The sequence below is a fragment of the Momordica charantia genome, assembly GCF_013281855.1.
Source record: "Momordica charantia cultivar OHB3-1 chromosome 4 unlocalized genomic scaffold, Mcharantia_2.0 BLBB01000004.1, whole genome shotgun sequence".
Lineage (NCBI taxonomy): Eukaryota > Viridiplantae > Streptophyta > Magnoliopsida > Cucurbitales > Cucurbitaceae > Momordica > Momordica charantia.
In genome coordinates, this window is record NW_028275162.1 from 26,675,373 (window position 1) to 26,696,863 (window position 21,491).

At 33.4% G+C, this 21,491-nt stretch overlaps 3 protein-coding genes across 4 annotated transcripts; 1 reads left to right on the top strand and 2 right to left on the bottom strand.

The window, feature by feature from the left end:
- Positions 1-2,692: 2,692 nt before the first annotated feature.
- LOC111006633 (Exonuclease family protein) lies at positions 2,693-5,207 on the top strand. Its single transcript, XM_022278659.2, has 7 exons — positions 2,693-2,768; positions 2,844-2,995; positions 3,369-3,499; positions 3,590-3,813; positions 4,217-4,390; positions 4,513-4,593; positions 4,702-5,207. The coding sequence occupies exons 1-7, from the start codon at positions 2,743-2,745 to the stop codon at positions 4,940-4,942; spliced, it is 1,029 nt and encodes a 342-aa protein (XP_022134351.1). The 5' UTR covers positions 2,693-2,742; the 3' UTR covers positions 4,943-5,207.
- A 4,018-nt stretch (positions 5,208-9,225) lies between these two features.
- On the bottom strand, positions 9,226-11,158 carry LOC111006288 (2-methylene-furan-3-one reductase). Its single transcript, XM_022278130.2, has 4 exons — positions 10,789-11,158; positions 10,016-10,339; positions 9,741-9,900; positions 9,226-9,645 (listed from the first exon to the last, which is right to left on the bottom strand). Exons 1-4 carry the CDS (start codon positions 10,996-10,998, stop codon positions 9,377-9,379), a joined length of 963 nt encoding a protein of 320 aa, XP_022133822.1. The 5' UTR covers positions 10,999-11,158; the 3' UTR covers positions 9,226-9,376.
- Positions 11,040-15,054, bottom strand: LOC111006289 (CASP-like protein 4A1). 2 transcript variants are annotated; one of them, XM_022278132.2, is made up of 4 exons: positions 14,301-15,054; positions 13,980-14,115; positions 12,448-12,636; positions 11,040-11,178 (listed from the first exon to the last, which is right to left on the bottom strand). In XM_022278132.2, the coding sequence occupies exons 1-3, from the start codon at positions 14,912-14,914 to the stop codon at positions 12,448-12,450; spliced, it is 939 nt and encodes a 312-aa protein (XP_022133824.2). In that variant the 5' UTR covers positions 14,915-15,054; the 3' UTR covers positions 11,040-11,178. The 2 variants fall into 2 exon arrangements, with proteins under 2 accessions (XP_022133824.2, XP_022133823.2); XM_022278131.2 differs by lacking the exon at positions 11,040-11,178 and having other exon boundaries at positions 12,354-12,636; positions 14,301-15,053.
- Positions 15,055-21,491: the final 6,437 nt, after the last annotated feature.

Genomic DNA, 21,491 nt, shown 5'->3' on the forward strand with positions numbered 1-21,491 from the left:
TTTTTTTCTCTCTGGTATCTTCAAAGAGTTAGAGCTTAGAACTCCCTGTGGTCCACATTTTTGGAGTCCACAGAATCTCCCACTCAGCATTGACTGACCCCTTTTTCAAAGTCAAAACTTTCAAAATAAAACCCACACCCTCCTCCCATTTGCCAAGAATATTTTTATTCTGTGAGAGCCACCATACATTAATATTTCATCCTTATACCTCTCCATACTCCACCATACTCAACTTCTGGGGTATGTGTACAGAAAATAATCCTTCAAACAACTTAATTTAATATGCTTTGTATTGGAAATGGTATATGGTATATACATCGTTCTTGTTGGAAAAGTTAAATTACCGCCGCCTATTATGCACACAACAAAATAGTTAACAGTTTTAGTAAACTACACAAAAGATTTATACTGGTTCACCAAAATTATAGCTACGTCAAGTTTTACGCGATGTGCAGGTTCTCAAGTTGGATCTTATATGTTTGCTTGACCCAACAATTAATCATGCTACATTATCATGGGCCTTGGCTCCACTAATTTTTCCACAATTTGCATCAATCTAACGTGTCTGAAAGTAAACGAATGAATGACTATTTAAGAAAGATTAAGTGGTCTTTTTGTTTAGAGGATCACCATTGTTGGGAATTGTGAACTAGCTCCACACAGGTTAAAAACAGAGAATAATATCATAGGTAAGTACATCAATGAAAAGGTTTATGGATGAAATCGAAAGTAAAACTTAGCGGTTGAAGTTGCAGATTTTGCACCAATAATGAGGTGGGATTTAGAAATGAATATGACTGTTAATTTTTTAGTGGACAGAAGCTTCTAGTTTAAAAAGGAAAAAAGGTGAATCCACAGCCATTGTTTGTCAACAATGTATTCTTATCAGTTATCCAAAAGAGAATCAGATTGGACTTTTTCTCCAGATTCCCATATATCAGTATGCAATATTCATGCATTTGGGTTTTAGGGTTACTGCTTTTTTATCTCACTTCTTCTTCTTTTCTTGGTTACCCAACTTGCAATTTGGTGGCTTTTGCTTTTCGCCATTTCGGTCAACACAATGTGGTGACTGGCGATGCCTTTACATCCTCATCACTCACACAAAGTTCACCTTTTCAGACTTGGATAAGGGTTAATTAGCAGGGCCAGGATTTACCCCGGTGAAACCCTTGATAGACAACAAACAAATGACATACACCAATTTCCCTACCAATTTCCCTAGCCTCTCAAGATCGTGACTCTTCTGACTCATTGATCTTGACTGGATCTCATTTTTAGATCGGATACTCATTTGAGTTTGTTGGGTTCTGTTAACATATCAATATTTATGGAGATAGTCTCATCTCAAAACCAATTGAGAAATAAATTCATGTCTATTGTATAAACTTTTGTAAGGTCTCATTTTCTTTTCAATGTAGGATCCTTAACATGTATTACGGTGGAAGTTGATGGACTAAACATGTAATAACGGTAAAGTAAGGATTACTCTTATTTCTACGAGGTATAGGAAATTTAAATCCAAACGGGTGCGTGCTTTGTTGCTCCTCGGTTGAAACTTTGGACCACTTGTTTCTCCACTGCCCTTTCTTCACTGCTGCCTTGTGGAACATGCTCTTCTTAACTTTCAAGGTTTCTTTTGTTTTGCCTGGTCGTATTGGCTCTTCTATTGGAGCAATCATTTGGCATATTTGATTGGAAAGAAACGACTGTCGCACATTCGAAGATAACAATAGCTCCCTTATTAATCTTTGGGAGGATATAAGAGTCTCTGAATTGTTCTGGTCCTCTAAATTAAAGCTATTTTGTAATTATGATATATCAACTATTTCCCTAAATTGGAGTGCTTTCCTCTAGGTCTCATTTGTACGTTTCTCACCTACCTTTAATGAAATGGTACCTCTTTTGGAAAAAAAAAATAAATTTAAAGCTAACTTTATGGTGATAGTTTGAAGATATTCATCGTGTAGCTAGTTGACATTTCTTACACAATTCTTCCATATAATTACCCATTTTTTAAAAAAAGTTTAGCGTAATTTATTCGTAGCACCTAATTCAAACCTATATTTTTGAGTTATGGTAATGGGACTCAACAACGATTAATTGATTTTTATTCCGAACGAAATAGAGTGAGATTATCATTTTAAATTTTCTACATATTTTGCTTTGATGCTATACGGAAAGTATATTGGGATTATTTAATCAAACATATATACCTTTCAACCCCCCATTTTCAACCAAGGGGCTGCAAAAGTAGTATTATTAGACAGACATATCAAAATATGAATTTTCCTTATTCTCGCTCACGAAAAAGATAAGAGACAAATATTTTGATACCTAAAGCTACATCTACACCTAGCTACAAATCTTCAAGAAGACGATAATTCAACCACGAAAAGATAATTCAGAAGTTGAAAAAGGTAAAAAATAAAAAGAAATTAACTGGGGATGTAACAATTGTAAATTTTCTCCCCCTATTCCTAGGAATATAATATTAGATTATTAGGAGTTGACCTTTGCTAAAGGGCTAATTCAGAAATATTCTGGTTCTTGGCCTTTATGGAGGGCCCAAACCTTTTTTTGTTCTCAGCTAACAAGTTACACCACAGAATATACTGTGTGTTTCATTGACCAACCAAGTCCCACTATAAAAATAGCTAACACCTAATTCTCTCATCATACTCTTCCAAATAATCTTCAAACCAATTTTCCCACACAGGCTAGGATTTTTTGTTGCAGAAAATGGATCATCCTCTCGAAACTTCAAGGTCGGTTCGGTCGGTCGGTTAGTCAGTCGGTTTGTCTGACTATCTATTTTTTGACACAAATTTTTTGTGTAACAGGCACAAGTGTGCAGCTTGCTTCAGGCAATTCAACAAGATAGAGCACTTGGTAGACCATATGAGAACCTCATTTCACTCAGTTCATGAACCCATTTGTGCCATTTGCAAGAAACACTGCAGATCTCTTGATTCTCTCAGAGAACATCTCATTGGTACCGAGCTTCTCTATTTTCTCAATATTCTAATTCGTAATCCATCAACTTAAAATTTTAGATAAAAATACGGGTTAGAGTTGAAGAAAGACGATGTCATCTAATTACTTATCTTTCAATTTGTCCACCGAAAGATATTAAAATTTCTAGCTCTGCTCTTGACTGAGAAGTCTTGTAAATTCGAGGTCTTACTTTAATTTATCAACTTAAATTTTTAGGCTGGTAGGTTAACATCATACCTTATATTATTTGGTGTTCAACTCAGAGTCGATTCTTCTCTAATTGATCATATGACCGTCACTCGTTAGGATTTTTGCTAATTTCCGAGTGCCTAGCTTTTAGATGATAGTTGGATAATAATCTATTTGTTCAGGGCCACTGCCAAAACAAGAATGCAAAAACATCTTCACTACTCGAGGATGCAAATTCTGCTTGGCCATCTTGGACAGTCCTTACTCACAAAGGCTCCACCAAGAAAGATGCCAATTTTCGGGTGTAAATTCTGTATGAATCCCAACTCCAAGAACATAGTAATAGCTTTTGAAAGTTGTTGGTTTTTTTTTTAATCTCAAATTATTCTTGTTTTTGGCTTAGGGGCTTCTTGCTCGTCTGGCCAACTTGGGAATTCGTGACGCTTCGATCGTCGTCGACGGCGGCAGAGCTCGAGCCACCGGCACCGTCGCATTGGCTTGCAAATATGTAGGCGGCGGCGGCGATGGGTCGCTGGACATCTGCGCCAAGGTCTGCCTTATTGATGAGACCGAAAATGTGATCTTCTATAGCTATGTCAAGCCAATCATTCCTGTCACAAATTATCGGTATGTAAATAAATTAAAAGGTTAAATTATAAATTTGATGATAATTTTTAGATTTGTGTTACTTTCCCACATGCTTCTGCCATTAATTCTATAATTTAGTGCATTCTTTAATTTTTTTTAAAGATTAGGGACTAAATAGATAGAATCATCATTGGGAAACAAAATACAGATTTGAATTAAACTTCAAACATAAAAAATTTGAAAAATTTCACTTGATATAATATACATTCTTAAAAAATGTTACAACTTTTAATTTTTTTTAAAAAATATAGTGTACGTGTAACTTTTCAAACTCCTTAAAAAAAGGGTGACTTTTTCTTTTTAGTTTGATTTTTGAATTATATATGCTTCTCTTTTTTAATTTCAAACTTTCTACTATATTTAACAATTTAAAAAACATTAGGTTTGAAACGACCGGTATTCGTCCAGAACATTTGAGAGATGCAATGCCGCTGAAGCAAGTGCAGAAGAAGATTCAAGAAATCCTCTACAATGGAGGTGAGAAGGCTAGGGTTCTTGTGGGTCACGGTGTGGAAGACGATCTCAAACGCCTCCAAATTGGATATCCAATCATAAGGTAAATTTCATTAACAGAAGATTAAATTTTTCTAACCTACATTCCGTTCTTGAATTCAAACTCAGTACCCATGATTTTTTTCCCCTTAATCAAACCCCTTTTGAAATATCTTGAACCCACAGGGACACAGCAAATTATCCCCCATTGATGAAGACAAGCAAGCTCTGCAATTCACTCAAGTATCTAGCTCAAGTGTATCTAGGGTAAGTACCACCCTTTCAAACAAACTAGAATATAATTTTTTTTTTCTTGACATATATATATATATATATATATATATATATATAATTTTGTTTAATTTGGATTTGTAGATTTGACATTCAAAATGGGATACAAGATCCTTATGAAGATTGTGTTGCCAGCATGAGGCTTTACAAGAGAATGAGATCACAAGTGCACAAAATAGAGGACTATCCAATGGCTTCTGACCCACAAAACAAAAATAACTTTGGAATTTGGAGGCAAAATGAGCTCGAGAGGATGACCCCAGAACACATGTTGGACATCTCCAGGTCTGATTACTATTGTTGGTGCTTGGACTTGAGGATTTGAGCTTCTTCAATATCAATGGCGGCCAATTCATGGGCCGCCATACAAACTTCTTAAATTTTATCTCAACCTCAGAGATTATTCGTTACTATGATGATGACTTATTGATTATGGAAAGCTTAATTAAGTTGGAGAATTTGGAGAATTATTATTGTTACCCTTTGTTTGGAGTCAAGAAAGTTAAAAGAAATGATTACAAATGATGTGGTTGAAAGATGGAGAAGTTCCAGACATTTGTTTTAGTCTCTATAAATTGCTATTTTGTTCTCCTGGCTAGAGATTATTTGATGTAGCCTTCTTCGTTTTATTTTTATGATGTGATTTTTCTTTAATTTTTTACCCTCTAGAAAATTTGTGCTTTTATATGAAATTATGTTTTAGATTTTATATGCTTGGGAGATGATCTTAGGTTAAACCTTAAAAGTACAAAATAAAGGAGATTATATAGCATTGGTAAAAAAAAAATCTATCTAAGTGTACATCCATAGTAATTTTAATTTGAAGAGATAACTAGAACTATCAACCTGAGTATGTTGTACGTATACCTCAGTGGATTAAGACACCATCCCTATCCTCACTATTTTTATTGTGAAAACTTATGGGACCAATACATGACTCAAAAGCATACCGATTAAACAAATAGTAGCTAATTACCAACTTGAGCATAGTTCAATTGATCCACACATATATTATCGATCAAAAAAGAGTTTTGGCAGTGTCCTCTATCTCTTAAGATAAGCATAGAGTTGACTCAGAAGATATGGTGTAACAGCACAAAATAATGAGTCATTTTTTTCCCTGGGAATTGCAGCTTTGTTCTATCTTAGTATCTTCAAAGGCACATCAAAATGATAAAACTCCCAATTAGGTCAAAAAGAATATATATATACATATATATCACCAAATTCTTTCACATGTTGGATGAATAAACCATTATTCAACCCAAACACTTTAAGCTTATGAGTTAGATAAATTTGATTCATTTATGAGTATCTCAACGCATGTTTCTAAAATCAAACCCAATCTCTATTCTCCGACTCCCCCATCATAAAATCATTAAATAGTTTTTAGATCAGTAGTTTTGAATATGCCTTTATCGTTTGTATTAAACAGATACTATTGTATATTATTATTGGTTATCGAATTCAATACAATCTAAAATCTATAGATGCACAAGGAATTTAAAATACAAGTGGAGGTGGTGTCATGGCGTATACGATTTATTATTATGAATGTGTACTATAGAAAAATAAAAAAACAAGGACGATCACTAACACATTTTTACGTGAAGTTTAAGGACAAAAATGATATTTAAACTTTTAATTAAACGTTTTATACATATTTTGACTTCTCCAACCTTTCTTGTTTCGTCATGATATTTTTTTGGTTTTTACTTGTGTTGTTCGCTAATTTATGTTTTTTAATTTTTATAAGGGTTAGGACTCGATCCTTTTGACATGACATTCTCGGCTGCCTACAATATAGAGTAGGCGACTTTTTCATAAGTAACTCAACCATGTGTGTCAAGAGTAGTCTAGCGATATTATGCTAAAAGACTTTTTAGCAGATTTTAAGGTTATCCCTGATTGCTCCATTCCACCTATGACTCACCTTTGGCTTTCGTCTTGATAGATTTATTATTTTACGTTATATATTTTATGAGAACAATAGTTTAGGGAACCTTGCTCTGAAAAGTCTGTGATTCTCTGCCTAATAGGGCAGTCAAGTCAACAATCATCGTAAGGGGCACCAACCAAACGAGATCGAGACCAGCACCTTGGCCAAAAGAAAGGCAAAGGGTTTTTGGCAACAAGCAAACCACTCTATCATAGACGCACTTGTAGTTGTTTCAGATGCGATAAAAAAAATCTTTCTCTTTTTCAAGCGTAGAGACTACATATGAGGAAGATGTGGAAGATCAGAAATTATCTTCATCACGAGATTGATCGGATCTGTCGTAGATACCCAAAATTCACTTCTGCTTTAGGTGATTCGGGGGGAGCAGAGAGATCCTTAATTACTGATATCGATCCTAGCTATTTGTTCAGTGCTAGCGGCGTGAACTCTGATTCGATATTGGGCATTCAATCAAAACCAAATTGTCTTGCAAACTGGGGTGGATTTTACAGTCCTGCCCGAAGTACGTACATTGCCCAACCAAAGAAAGAGGAATAGAAAACGAGACTTTACGAAAAATGTTCCTTTCCCCTGGGGCTCTATTGTAGAGGGTCTTTTGGGGTGCTAAGATCCGATCGGAGACCCTAGACATGCGAGGCCGTCTCTGAAATACATTTCTTCTTGACTCTATTAGGTTGTGGGGCCTTCAATTGTCTTTTCTCCACTTTCACCAGTGAGTGGTGAGTTTCCCATTTTCCGTTCATTTCCATTTAAAGATATAATCTTTTATGGAATCGATCCCCCGTTTTACTCCAAGTCTAGAGAAAGAAAGGGGCAAAGTCCACTCCTCTCTCGGCGTTTGCCAGCCACTAGAGCGAGAGATCGGGAAGAGGAAATCAGGTGTGAGGTCTGAGGTCAACTCATCCAGCCATGGATGCGAAGAGACTCAGTGAGTGAACTAGGGTGGGGGATCGAATTCACAACCTCTTGATTAGAGATATATGTCAATTATGCTGAGCTATACTCGCTTTGGCTAGAATAGTCATATATACATATATAAGAAGGTACTTCAACTTGAACCGCATCATTGAACCTAAGAATTTGACGTATTAGTGAGATATTAATTTTTACCAAGGCTGGTTGAAGTCATAGAAATTAAAAGAATGGAGATTTTTATTATATCCTCATTATCATGTAGCTAGCCCTAGCTGAGATTTACGAATATTCTGGTTCTTTTACTTTTCATTATGGGGCCAAGCCTTCAGATCACTGCCAAAGATGGATCTGAAGTAGAAAGAAGATGGGAATTCATAGATGTTTGGTGATGTTGTTGTTTTTTCTTTTCTTAATCAACCAAAACATAAACGAGTTTGGTAACTATTTTTTTTGTTAGCTCAGTTGCAAATATTAGTTAGGTCTGATTTTAAAATGACAACTTTACTAAATGATATACATCTATAATATATCTGACTATTGATATATGTTTGTAATATGAGTGTCTGATATACTACGTGAAAATTTTTTGCTATATTTGAAAATTTTGAAAATAGGTGACATATTTTAAATGCATAAAAGATTTTTGTTACCCACGGTCATTTTCCTATTTTTATCTATGTTTGTTAAAAAAAATAGAAACAAGAAATTTGACACTAAACATGCGGTTCGAGAAACCCCGACCACCATTGTAAATATCCCTTCTCTCTCACCAATTTTCATTTGCATTAGTTGGGGTGTAAGCATTGGACTGATCGAGCAGCAACGGATCACCCGACAAGAACTTTAAATTCAGTTTCTATTTTTTTTAGTACAACATGTGGGGTGGGGATCGAACTCACAATCTTTCGATTGAAGATATATGTCAATTACGAGTTATGCTTGCTTGACAGTTCTAGCTCAGAATTACAATATTCAAAATTTGAAGACCTCCTTAAAAAAAAGACTTTTATTACAAGAAAACGCAGAACAGAGCAAAAACAGAGACCAGAATTAGAGTGTCAGGGGACGGGATAAACCACAATTTTTCCGGTGGTTTCGAGATACGAAATACGCCTTAACGGCGCCGGAGAACGAAATTGATTTAAAATTGCTTGAATCTGAGATGAAAGTGAAAGTGAAAGTGAAACACGTTTTTATTTTTTTTTCCTTCTTTTTGGATCTTTCTTTTTCGATTAAATTTCAATCTCTTTCGGACAGCCTGTGGACGTACCCGAATGTTATTGAATTCAATATCTATGTCCCCATCAAGTATTCAAGCTCCGTTTGCATGTGTAACATTAAAATTTAATATATTTGATGTCAAAAAAATATCTATTTAATTTAAAAATTAACTTCATATAAAACTTTTTACTTTTACTAACCAGAAAAAAAAACACTTACTGAAAACAAATTTATTTTTTTTCATATAAAATTTTATTTCATAAAAGAAATAATGATATTATTGTTTTTCTTTCTCTCTTTAGTTTGCAATTAATAGATATATGATATGAGCGCTCGGGCTTTCAACCTTTTCTATTTGACTTTATTAGTTTATTAGTGTAGTGTATGGTGACTCAACCATCAACCTCTTTTATTAGAAATGTAACCCTTAGTCTAATTTTGTGGTGTGAGTGATATGTGTGATAACAATTTCATCATTGGACTATTTTTTTGATGCAATGGCAAAAGAGACATTTCTTACCATCTTAAAAGCATATTAATACCACAATAGTAATGTACATGATCTAAGGACAAAACATGAACAACAACAAACAGAGTGTGCAGGATTTGCACAACTTATTGCCAAACACAACCAAATACACATCACAGAAAACCTGAGACGCCTCAAGGGATTGGATAAACCACAACTTTTCCAGTAGCTCTCGAGGTTTCGAGGTGGGCGAATGCCTGGAGAACGTCGGAGAACGGAAACGGAGATTTGGGGTCGATGATCGGCTTCACCTTACCATTCTCCAGATAAGGATTTAGTTTCTCTAACATGACAGCATCTGAAGTGAGGAGGAAGAAAGCATCAGGAAAATTTGGAACCGGTGCTGCGATGCTCACGAGTTTCCCGCCCTCTTTGATCGCCTTCACAGCTTTATCAGGCTGCCCTGTAGTTTTTCAAATCAACATTGGGAGTCAGAGATAGAGAAATCTGAATAAAATGAAGCTTCTTTCTCCAATAAAAGTTAGAGACGGATGTTACCGACTGCATCGTAGACTACATCGAATTTGTCGGGAAGGTCTTCGAAGTTTTGCTTTGTATAATCAATAGGCAAATCAGCTCCCAAGCTCCTCAGGAACTCCTGTTTTGCTGTGCTGGCTGTAGCAGCTATTCTTGCCGCACCAAACACATGCTTTGCGAGCTACAGAAATGCCAAGATCACATTAGCCAATAATGAGAAAATTGGAAGTCTAGTGCCAACAAGAACAACTCTTCCAAATAATGAATATAATGTAGCACACACAGCCATCATATACCTGTATAACATGGGCTCCGACTCCCCCAGCCCCTCCCAAGACAAGAATCGATTTTCCAGCGGAAAACCCAACCCGTTCGAGCCCTTCATAGGCAGTTTCCATGGCAAGGGGAAGGCTAGCAGCCTCTATGAAACTCAGATTCTTGGGCTTCAGAGCCAACACCTTGTCTTCTGTGGCAGTGTATTCTGCCAAAGTGCCAACATTCTTTGGCTTATCCAGTGCTTTGTGATTTATATCTCCATATACTTCATCTCCTACCTTGAATTTTTTCACCTCACTCCCTACCTTCACCACCACACCAGCAACATCGTACCCCGGTACCGACTGTAACAACAAATCAATTCAAGAAACAAGAAACACAAGAAAAGGTTTCATGTCAGCAGGATCCAGATTATTTGGACATAGATAATGAGGTACCATAACTAGAATTCCTGTGATCAGTTTGGTTCAAAAGGATTCCCTAGTATGATATAGCTTTACTTTTACTTTCTATCAGAAAATTCACAGAAGTGATCTGTGGACTACGTTTGCATCAAGAAGTCAGATGAATTTATTCGAGATCAGTTTAATCAACACAGAAACTCCCATTCTAATACACAGATGAGAAATTCCATAAATACATATATATCCCACTCAGTACCCAAACTAACGAAAAAGACCCAAATCCAGAAATGATGGTTTAATCTTTGCAAAATCAAGAACAGACCCAGAAAAGTAAAGATCAAATAAATGCAACCCAAGTAACAAATTATGAGAGAGAGAGAGAGACTCACCGGAGGGTTATAGTTAAAGGCTTTCAGAATACCATGAATTCTCTTGAAATCAATCGGGTTCAGAGATGCAGCAACAACCCTAACGAGGACCTGGTTTTCGCTGATTTGAGGAACAGGGTAACTGGATTCAAGCTTAAGAACATCGGCGGTGTTGCCGAAGTCATGGTAGACCCAGGCCTTCATCTGGTTGGGAATGGACAAAGCAGCCATGGATGCACAGAAGGAAGCAGAGATCCCAATTCAAAGGGCCAGTCGGTGGGTAAGATGGAAACTAAAATTGCTGGTTGGGTATTATTTATTTCCGGCGAAGTTGATTTAAAAAATCACTCGCAATTTTGCACCTTGTTCACCTTTCGGGTCGGGTTCATTGTTCATCCGAATCCATCTGATCTGACGCCATTGAAATTGGATATCAATAATTCAATATCTTTTTAACACTTTTTGGATAATTTTCAACTTCATCAATTATATTACCCACATTTTGTAGACAAAGAAGAACAAAAAAGAAGAAAGCAAAGGCGAACGCTTTGTAAAGCATCTCAAAGACAAGAACGAGTAACACGTGGTACTGTTCTAATCTCATTTGATTATTAAAATTATTTTGTCAGATTCAAGAAACTATATTTATAATTATACTACAGATAGATGCATATAAAAACTGAGTTGCAGGCGTTGACTGGGTTAAGTTCACCTGAATACGAACTACCACAAAAATCAAAGAAAATGGTAGCAGGATTTATGGTCTACTTCAGACATTGATGTATTAAATTCTCTTAAACTCTTTTGTCCATGGTTTTAATAAGTACTCTCTATTAATAGGTTTAATTACAAAATAAATACCCTTCAACTTTGTGTTTATGTAAAAAATATTTTTCAAAAATATCCTTAAGTAAATATCCGTTAATATTTTGAGAAGAAAGTTGATGAATCAGAATCTGTCGTTGTAATATAGCAACAGATGTTTGGTCAAAGGTATTTTTGAGATGTTGCTAACGATAGTATTGAAACTTTTCAAATCATCGACATATTTTTCAAACAAAATGTAAAATTCAAGGATTTTTGTTGTTGTTGGTAATTTAGTCTTATTAATATATGTGGCCGGCTCCTTTAATGAGATTGAACGAGTCAACGAGCTTCTTGGTAAGGGAAAATCTAATTCCTAAGTTGGGGCAAACCATCATACTTAATAGTTACTGTTACTGAGTGAATTAGTGTAGTTTGAACAATTCCTTGTTGATTTTAAGGTTCCTTCTGAATAAGTGGATCTTATTTTCTAAAGTTATCATGCAGCCGTTTACTTAGAAACTACAATCCCCATCACAGTATTAGAATATTTGACTCCATTTGTCAAAAAATAAGCCTATTCTACATCAGATCTAGTTGAAATTGTTTATTTGTTAACTAACATCAGTTACTTCTTTCCGTAATAATCTGTAATGATTCAGAATGGATGCCAACTGCAGAACAAGTGTTCATCTTCAATTCTTCATCATATTTGCAGAGTAACAATGAAAACTCCCAAGTATTTTCCAGTGAAGAAAATGAAATTTACCTACTGCACAAAGTTCTGATAAACTTTCTTGTATATTTCCTTAGGAGGATTGGTTTGTTGCTATCACCACTGAATAATTTGCGAATAAGCAAGTTCAGAAATGTTACCTAAGCAGATTTACAGAGGGTATGACCAGAGATGAGACAACTCAAGGCAAAAGCTACAAATGCAACGATGGATAATCCCACAGATGCAGCAGCCATGTCTGGAAACTTGTCTTTGCCCCAATTGGATTGCCAGTCATCAACTCTGGTGGCAGCCGAAGAGGAAGCTGATAGAAGAAGATATGCTACTATCTGAAACAGAAGAAAAGAAAACTGCCATCAATTTCTTCAAGCTTATTTGCAAATGTTGCAGGGATTGAACACTAAATGAAGTGAACTAATGAGTTGAAACACAATCAAATGTTTGCAACATGAAATCGTTAACTTTGAATTTGTAACAATCGCACCTTTTTAACTTTGAATTCGAGCAATTACTCCTTCCCACGCCAAGAATTTGAACCATTTGAAAAAATTGCAAACCACTCTTAAAATATAAGAGTTCTTACCATTAAATCTTAAACCCTAAACCTCAGCCCATTCCAAAATCACGGGTCGTTGTAATTATACCTCCAAACTTATGAAATTGTTGCAATGAATTCCAATCACCATTGGAGTTACAACAATAAGGGTAATGGCTTGAATTGAAAGTTTAAGGGTACAGTGGTAACCATATTTATTCGGAGTAGTTTTCTAAAATGTCTGGGTTCAAAAGGAAGCTGAGCTACCTGAGGAACCTTCTTTTACAGGGATGACAGGAATGGCCCAATTCCAAAAAAACGTCCATTCGAGGGTAAACAGTCGTACTCAAATGGCTTTTCAGACAGAGAAAAATAAACTTTCCCACTAGCAAATTGGAAGTTACACCTCTCTGCTCTCCATCTTTAGAATATAAAGTTTGTGGTTGCCATTAAAGCCTTTTCAAGTAGCTTGTGCTAGTTATACCCAGAAGTTTTTTTTTTTTTTTTTACAACCAAGTGATAATTCCTATACTAGATTCTTTGCTTCAAAATAAAGCCACTTTTCTTACGAAACTGAACACAAAAAGGAAAAATAAGAAAGGTGCGAGGGGCAAGGAGGCATCACCAAAGGAAAGTCAGAGAAAAGGTAACAAAAAGGATGCCCAAAAGCAAAGCCAAATAGAAAGAAAAGAGTAAGTGAAAATTACTCAACCAATCTAAGTTTTTCCTTTACTACTACAGATCGTTATAGTCCAGTAATTTTCAAGGTGTATTGAGAGAATTCAAGCTATTAGTATTAGTATCCTCGTAATGAAAAGAACTTAGATTCTTTGGTAAGAAAAATGTAAGAAGAAAGGCCTTCAATATGAGTGACAAAAATCTCAGTAAAGGAATACAGTAAGAGAATCATCTATCCAGTGAGCATTATGCATCACCTTTTTATGTTCTGTGGTCCCTATAAGCTATCATAGCAGATAAACAATAATGTCATCAAGACTAAACTAGTGGCTTAATCTTGGCCGTCCAATATGTGCTCATAGTGATGGATTTAGGTTAGGTACTGATATTATCACAAAATTAATAATCAATAGATTGAACATTAGGAACCCAATTCCAAGCCAAACAGAAGAAACTTGCCTGATCAATAAAGAAATCGAAGTATTGCTTGAAGTGATTAAGGATCATGTGTTTCCCAGTGGAGAGAAAATATACAAGATCGTAGGATTGAAGTGCAGAGTAAAGAAACCCAATTACATTCACTGCCATACAGTACCTGAAAAATTCCATCAAAATCCCAATTGAATCTACTCCATCAGAGAAGAAGAAATTTGATTGAATTAAATACAAACAGAGAGATTATAAGCAGTAGAAAGGAATCGAAAGACATCCAATTCAGTTGAACTTAAAGGCAACTCTATGCGAAAGAAATTTCAATAGGAAGAAGTGATTTGAATGAACCTGAATTCCTTGTAGCGATAGAAAGAATCCAAAGCCCAGCCCTGATTCTTATCAGAAGCCATAACCGAGAACGACACCAAACAGAAGGCGAATCCACAAATTCTGAACCCTAACAAGATCTTCTTTCTCATTTCTTCCCTCTTCATTTTCTTCATAGACAAACTCGCCATCAGCTTCCGACCTCTCCCAACCGCGCCGCCATCGCCACTCTCTACATCGGCATCGCTTACGTCTTGGACTTTCCGTACGCCTTGTATTTCAGCATCCACCTCGGTCACCACAATCGGCTCCGTGGGCTGCGCGCGGTTGGCGGCCACAGGTCTGGGAGACGGAGGATTACACGGCGGCAAGTTCTCCATCGGCGTAATCGAGAGAGAGTCGTCAATGGAGGAGTGGCCATGACTGTGACAGGTGTGATCGGAGAAATCCGATGAGAGGGAGAGAGAGTGAGCCGGAGGCGAGGGACGTTGGCTGCCGGGGCCGGAGAGGGAATGGGGAGGTGAAGAGCGAGCAGAGAGAGGAGGATGTGATTCGTCGTCGTTTTGTTCGGGGTATTGTTCGGTGGTTCCTTCTGCTTCTTCCTTCTTCATTTCTGCTTCAGAGCTTGCAGCCATTGAGGCGTACAATCTGACCCCGAAAGAATATTTTAGACGCAGAGCTTCAACTTCAAGTTCCAACCAATTTCTGTCGTTTTGTACTTCTACTTGGATTTCTGCTTCGTTCTGTCTAAAAATGGCTTCTTTTTTTTTCTTCCCTTCTTTCTTTATTTTCAACTAAATAACAATATATTTATTATAACTACGTCTTATATACTAATTATAGTTGAGTTACTAATCTAGCATGTTTAGTATTTACATTATGTGGCTTAGTTTTATAAAAATATTTATATTAAATTTGGAAATTACAAATAAAGACATTCTTGAATTAGATAATTATTAAGTTAGCACATTTGAATTTTTAATTTTAACTATTACTCCTTCAAATTATGGAATCTTTGCAATTAAACTTGTCAATATAATATCCTTAGTAGGTTGAATTTATAGTTTTCTTTCTTTTTTTGGAAAATTGAAGAAATTGCCACGTTGGCTACAATGAATTTAAGCCAAAGAGGAATTTTTTCAAACAACCACAAATATATTCCAAGAGGAATGGATTCATAGTTAAGGATTTAATTAAGGAAAAGTAATAATAATAACCAATAGAGTGTAGAAGATAAATTTGTGTTAGGGTAGTTTATCTTATATATCCCTATTCTACTTTCTTAGTGCGGTTTTGTCTGTTTTTTACAAAAGTGATAAAGACTTTCTTTAATTTTTTTTAACATGTATTTTATCCCTCCATTGAGCGGTTCAGATTTGCTATTTTCCATATTATTTAATGTATAATCATTACTTGTTAATCTAATTATTAGTTGTGTTAATATTTAAGTAATAAGAACATATTGAAGTTCAACAATAATTGGTCGTGAGTTCAATCTTCCACCTCTACATGTTTTACTAAAAAGGTAAAAATATGTTCAAATAGGAAATTAAAAAGTTTAGACTCTAAACGAAATTTAAATAGTAGTTTATAATTGAATTGAATTTTAAATTTTTTTATTAAATACAACAATGGAGTGAGAATTCAAAATTCACAATTTTTCAAGAATCTATGTTGGGGTTTGCAACCTAATTTTTATTTAAAGAATAAATATGTTTTTCTATGCGGTATTTGGACAGTAATTTCGGGTTCCATCAGCGATCAAATTCTCATTGTCAGTGTCCCACTCTTTTCAATATATATAATTATTTTTCTTCAACCTATAAGGAATTGCCACGTCACCTAAGTAATTGGCGGTGAATGGTTGGAGAAGATGTTCAAATTTGGCTGTTTCTCAATGGCATCGTGTGGGCCCCAGCCACTAACCAAAGCAGAAGTGGCTACTGCCTATTGGTTGTTGGTTGGGAAAATGGATTGGATCTGGACCGTTCACGATCAACGGTGAACGGTCCAGATTCCTGTAACTGTTATTTTAATGCTAAAATAATTAAAGGTAAAATACCTTTTTAATCGAGAAGTTCGGACAACAAGTGGACTGCATCTCTAAGTTTCAAAATCATACCATTTAATTCTTAAGATTTTGAAGATAATCAATTTTATATCACCCTTGGCTTTCCAAATGGTACAATTTAGCCCTCAAAATTTTGAAAATACTCCATTTAAGTCTCAGTTTTGTTTAATTAATTACAGAAAGATAGATAATGTGACATACTTCATAAAAAATAAACAAAACAAAACTCGCTCTCTCCTTCTTTTTCTTGCACATCTTGCCACTAATGCTACAGTTCGACTATATCGCCGCCATTTAGTGATACTATTGTTTAATTGAAGGCACATTCTTTCATTCTAGATTTGAACAAACCAAATATGGTTCGAAGCAACCAAAGAGGGAGATGGGAGCTGTGGTGGGGTTCCAGATTTTGCATGAGTTAAGAGGGGCAATGAGGTGGGCGATAACGATAGGAGTAGAGGGCTTGCAGTGGGAGAGGAGAGAAAAGAAAGAAAAGAGAAGGGGCCTAGGAGAGTATGTTTTTTATTATTTGTATTTTTTTATTTTATAAGCTATCATCTAGATATTTTTACCATAAAGTATTGCCAACATATTTTTTTTGTTAAATTAGCGGATATAAACTTAATGGTAGGGACTAAATTTGAGTGTTTCCAAAACTTTAAATTACACGATTTTGAAATCTAGGGACAAAATTTACCCAAACCACATGAATCAAAAAGGTATTTTTGAGTGAAATATCAACCATTGAAAATTTAAAATGATTTAGGTAAAATACTTTTTGGTCCCTAAAATTTGAATTTAACATGAGATGTTTATTTAAGGGGTGAGGTTTAAAATAAACATTTTAGCGTTGAAAAATAGTTTTAAATGATCCGCATCTAAAGTTAATTTACTCTATAAAAAAGATGACATAGCAATTAAATAGTGATCATCCATCGTTGATATGACATTTTAAAATGAGTTGGTAGAAAAATATAATTTTTAATTGTTTTGATGTGGTTTTTTCTCTCTAGCTTCTCCATGAAAAGTATAATATTAATCATTAAAAATTTTGGTCTTCCTTGGATATCAATTTTGAAAAACAAAAAAATTAATGTAAACAAATTGAATTTGATTGTAACGATCTTAACCTTATAGTTAAGGATTGGTATAATTTTGTAATTTTTAAGGGTTTAATTACAATAATATTGTAAGTTTAGAATTTTAATTTATTTATATTTTGTTAGTACAACATGTGGAGATAAAGATTGAACTCACGATATATGTCAATTACTGCTAAACTATCGCTTTGTCAAGTTTAGAATTGTATTGATCTAATTAAAACTTAAGGGTGTGATTATCACAATCTGGTAGCTAGGGGTGATTTTTGTAATTTTTTCTTAGAGGCAAAAAAAAAAATCATGATGAATGGGTCAAATTGCTTTTGTAAAACAGGGCTTGGGCCTTAATATGGGCCGTCTCAATTTAGAATGACTTGTATAGTGTAAATAACCAAAATAATTTCAAATGGATATATTGATATATCATTATTGGATTATTATTTTTTTCATAACTTTTTTTTACGAGGAAATTACGATAACGGCAAAAAAAATGTATAAGAAAATGTAGAAATTAAGCTTAACATCTCACCAGTGATATTTCGAAAATTATACAATACATTATCTATAAAAACTATTTTAAAAAAATCAATTATATGTTTATATATATATATATATATATATATAATTTTCTACCCTTCATTGATTTAACACATTTTTTTAATATTATCCAAACACATCTTTCTTAAACTCAAAACTACACAAATTCAAAAACAAGATTTATTGAAATCTTCGAACCAAACGTTTTCTAATAGTTTAACATGTACTACAAATATATGACATCAAGTATAGTTTGATAAGTTATTAAAAGTTATTGCATGTTTGTTTTACTATTTTCATAATTATAAACATATTTATTATATATAAAATCAACTTTATCATTTTTGTTTTTAAATACTTAATGATAATTGATGCAATTTTCAAAAATATCCCCAACTTTTTTTTTTCTATTTGTACTTTTGTCATTGTCTTTTACTTTTGAAGCACTAGAAAGATTGATTAAAGGATTTCATTACATAGAAAATCAAATATTTAATTCTATGATCCCACTTGCTCCAACTGCATTATGCTTATAAAACATGGCTTCCACTAGATGGGTATCATCATCAACTCAAAACCATATAAACTTTGCATTTTACAATGAAATTATTTAACTAATCAAAATTGCTTCGATGGAGAGAAAAAAAAAACAGAGAGTTTCAATAGAGTGGTAATAGATTAAATTAATGGGATGCGAGATAGGTATGTTATTTAGAGTGCTGGCATTTTATTTTACTTAACATGTCAAATATACAATATTCTCTAGTAAAAATTTACATTTTTAAGAGACAATAACTCACACCTAGCATAAACATAATTTAGAAATAAAATATTTACTCGTTCCTTTGAAGTACGAGACGACCCATATTTATTGTATTAAAAAAATTTGTACTCTATCAATTTCAAAATCTAATTGGGAATACTAAAACGAAAGAAACTTGAATAATTAACAAATCCATATCCACAACATCTAACTCATGAAAAACTTTAAATAACCAAACAAGAAATTCAGATATAAGCAAGACTAAAATTGTCTAAATAATTCATTCATGTTGGATCAAGATCAAAGGAGAGGAGAGAACAAAATGGTATTTTTTAGGAGGTTTGGTCAAAATTGTAATGCCCATTCAAATTTGGACAAGTGTTTGAATGAATGAGTTCTAAGACCCATCTACTCAATATGATAGGAAAATGGATGGGTTTCCATTCCCCAACTCAAAAGAAAAAAAAAAGGAATAAAAGAATAAAATTTAGATATATGTATGTTTGGTTATTTTGAGAAGAAAATGTTTAATTAATTTAAGAAAATGCTTCAATTTGTCGCAATATTTCTCAAAAAAAAAAAATATATATATATATATTCTAATCACGGTTGAAAAAATTGACAGTTTATTATTATATTTTAAAAAATCTTCTATTTTTACATTTTTTTTCTCTTGTCAAATATTTATAGATGGTGAACACTAGATAAATTCTTACAAATCAGGACTTAAACATTCTAAGACTCATCTAGACATTCTTATTTAACACGCAGTAACATGACTCATCCAAAATGTGAGAATCTCGGAGACATCCACTCAAATTCAACATATTCCTTTTTTTTTTCTTGTTCTTATTTTTGGGAAGCACTTCCAAAGTCCCTACAAATCAACATACAACACATGTAAAATATATATATAATATATCATATATTATATGCTTTTTTATGTTATGTGTCAATCGAATTACTTAAATGAAGGTTGTGCGCACAATATACTCTCTCCCACCATAATCTAATCTTTTGTTTTTATTTTTATTATTTTTAATTTTGCTCTCTTTATCTCATGAAGAGCACATTCTCCACTACTACGTACAATACTCTAATCCATTCCTTTTATGTAAATTTGGATGGACATTCAGAAGTAAGGGGAAAAAAGGGATTATTCCATTGAAATTTTGAAACAAGATAAAATCATTCTAAAATTCTTTCCATACTCTTGAAGGCTAGTTAAGTAAATATATATCTTATTTCAATTTTTTGTTTTAATATTCTCGAGATTTCATTTCCAAAACATGTTTCTGGTTCGTTGAGACGCAATAGATTTTAAGTTTACTTGTTAGGTTTTGAAATTTTGAAAGTAACATTCGATCATTTAGTCAATAATGATCCTAAATGATTTATGAAGTTTATTAATCATTAGTTGGTCTAATAGAATGAGTTACGTCCGTGTGTATTTTTATTTTCCTTCTGTAAATTTAATTTTTTTAGTAATTTTTAATTTAGTGATTTTGGTTCTATAAATAATTGTTAAGTAAATATTAATTTTTCAAAAAATAAATTAATTAGATAAAAATACTCTTTGAAGAGTCAAACTACATAATAAAGTATTTTATTATTAATTTCTTTTGGGTACAAATTAGTTTGTTAAGTTGAATGGTGACTCAACTATGCATTTTAATGTGCACTTTTTTGGAAAAAATATATGTCCACTTGCTTAAAGATGGTTGAAACACTCATATTTAAAAGTAACTAAAAAAAATTGCAATCTCAAAATATAAATTAAATAGTAATTAATCTAGTTTAACTAATTATGACACGTCATGTACTAAAAAACACACATAAATTGTTTTAAATGTAAATATTATTATTTTACAAATCTTTTTACTATTGTTTTTAATAACCTTGCTCTATAAGTGATTGTATAGATTAAGTAGTAAATTTTACTTATTCAATTAAATGAGATAAATAAACAAATCAATAGCAATTATGTTATTATATACAATGAAATTGATCTGAATGGCCAAAGTGAGCATAGCTCAGCCTTAATTAGCATATATCTCCAATCATAAGGTGCGTTAATTAGCATATACCTCCAACCATAAGGTTGTGAGTTCGATCCCCTACCCCATGTTGTAAATTGATCTGAGGGTTAGATATTATTTTTTTCCCTTCAAAAGTCTAAAAATTAAATGTAGAGATAAAATGAAAAATGAAAATTTCTCGTTATGCTATGGGCAAAAAAATCAAATTGTATAAGACTTCGATAAAGCAAAAAAAGGATAATAAAAGAATTGATTCTTTAATTAATCAATCATATATATGTTCCATTTGTGACATCCTTTGACTAAAAAAAGGTTATGTCTACCTTTTCTTAAAATTTTTGCCCTAAAAAATATATTTTTTTTTTGTCATGCTATTTTTTTATGATAGAGACACGATTGGAACTTAATTAGTAGAATATTCAAACTCTAGAGGGATTTTTTTTTTACATTTAACTAAACTTTGTCAATTAGATTGTCTTAGTTTGATCTGCTTTATTAACATTTATAAAGAATTAATGGTTAATTTGATTTGAATTCTATATTTTAGACCATTTTTAATTTGGTCCACCATATATTTCTTTTCAATCGAGTCCCTAATGAATGAAAAAGAATATTGAATGATCAAAAGATATCAATTCATAAAAAGATAATATATTTTTTGGGAAACAAATGAATAAAATCAACAAATTGAAATCCATTCTT

Excerpts from the sequence above, each read along its gene's own strand:
- LOC111006633 (XM_022278659.2), top strand. The coding sequence starts at position 2,743 with ATGGATCATCCTCTCGAAACTTCAAG. Across the intron at positions 2,769-2,843 it reads CATCCTCTCGAAACTTCAAG|GCACAAGTGTGCAGCTTGCT; the intron begins GTCGGTTCGGTC and ends TTTGTGTAACAG. Across the intron at positions 3,814-4,216 it reads ATTCCTGTCACAAATTATCG|GTTTGAAACGACCGGTATTC; the intron begins GTATGTAAATAA and ends AAAAAACATTAG.
- LOC111006288 (XM_022278130.2), bottom strand. The coding sequence starts at position 10,998 with ATGGCTGCTTTGTCCATTCCCAACCAGATGAAGGCCTGGGTCTACCAT. Across the intron at positions 10,340-10,788 it reads CCTTTAACTATAACCCTCCG|TCGGTACCGGGGTACGATGT; the intron begins GTGAGTCTCTCT and ends TTGTTGTTACAG. Across the intron at positions 9,646-9,740 it reads TGTAGTCTACGATGCAGTCG|GGCAGCCTGATAAAGCTGTG; the intron begins GTAACATCCGTC and ends GAAAAACTACAG.
- LOC111006289 (XM_022278132.2), bottom strand. The coding sequence starts at position 14,914 with ATGGCTGCAAGCTCTGAAGCAGAAATGAAGAAGGAAGAAGCAGAAGGA. Across the intron at positions 14,116-14,300 it reads TATCGCTACAAGGAATTCAG|GTACTGTATGGCAGTGAATG; the intron begins GTTCATTCAAAT and ends GGAATTTTTCAG. Across the intron at positions 12,637-13,979 it reads TCGATTTCTTTATTGATCAG|ATAGTAGCATATCTTCTTCT; the intron begins GCAAGTTTCTTC and ends CTTCTGTTTCAG.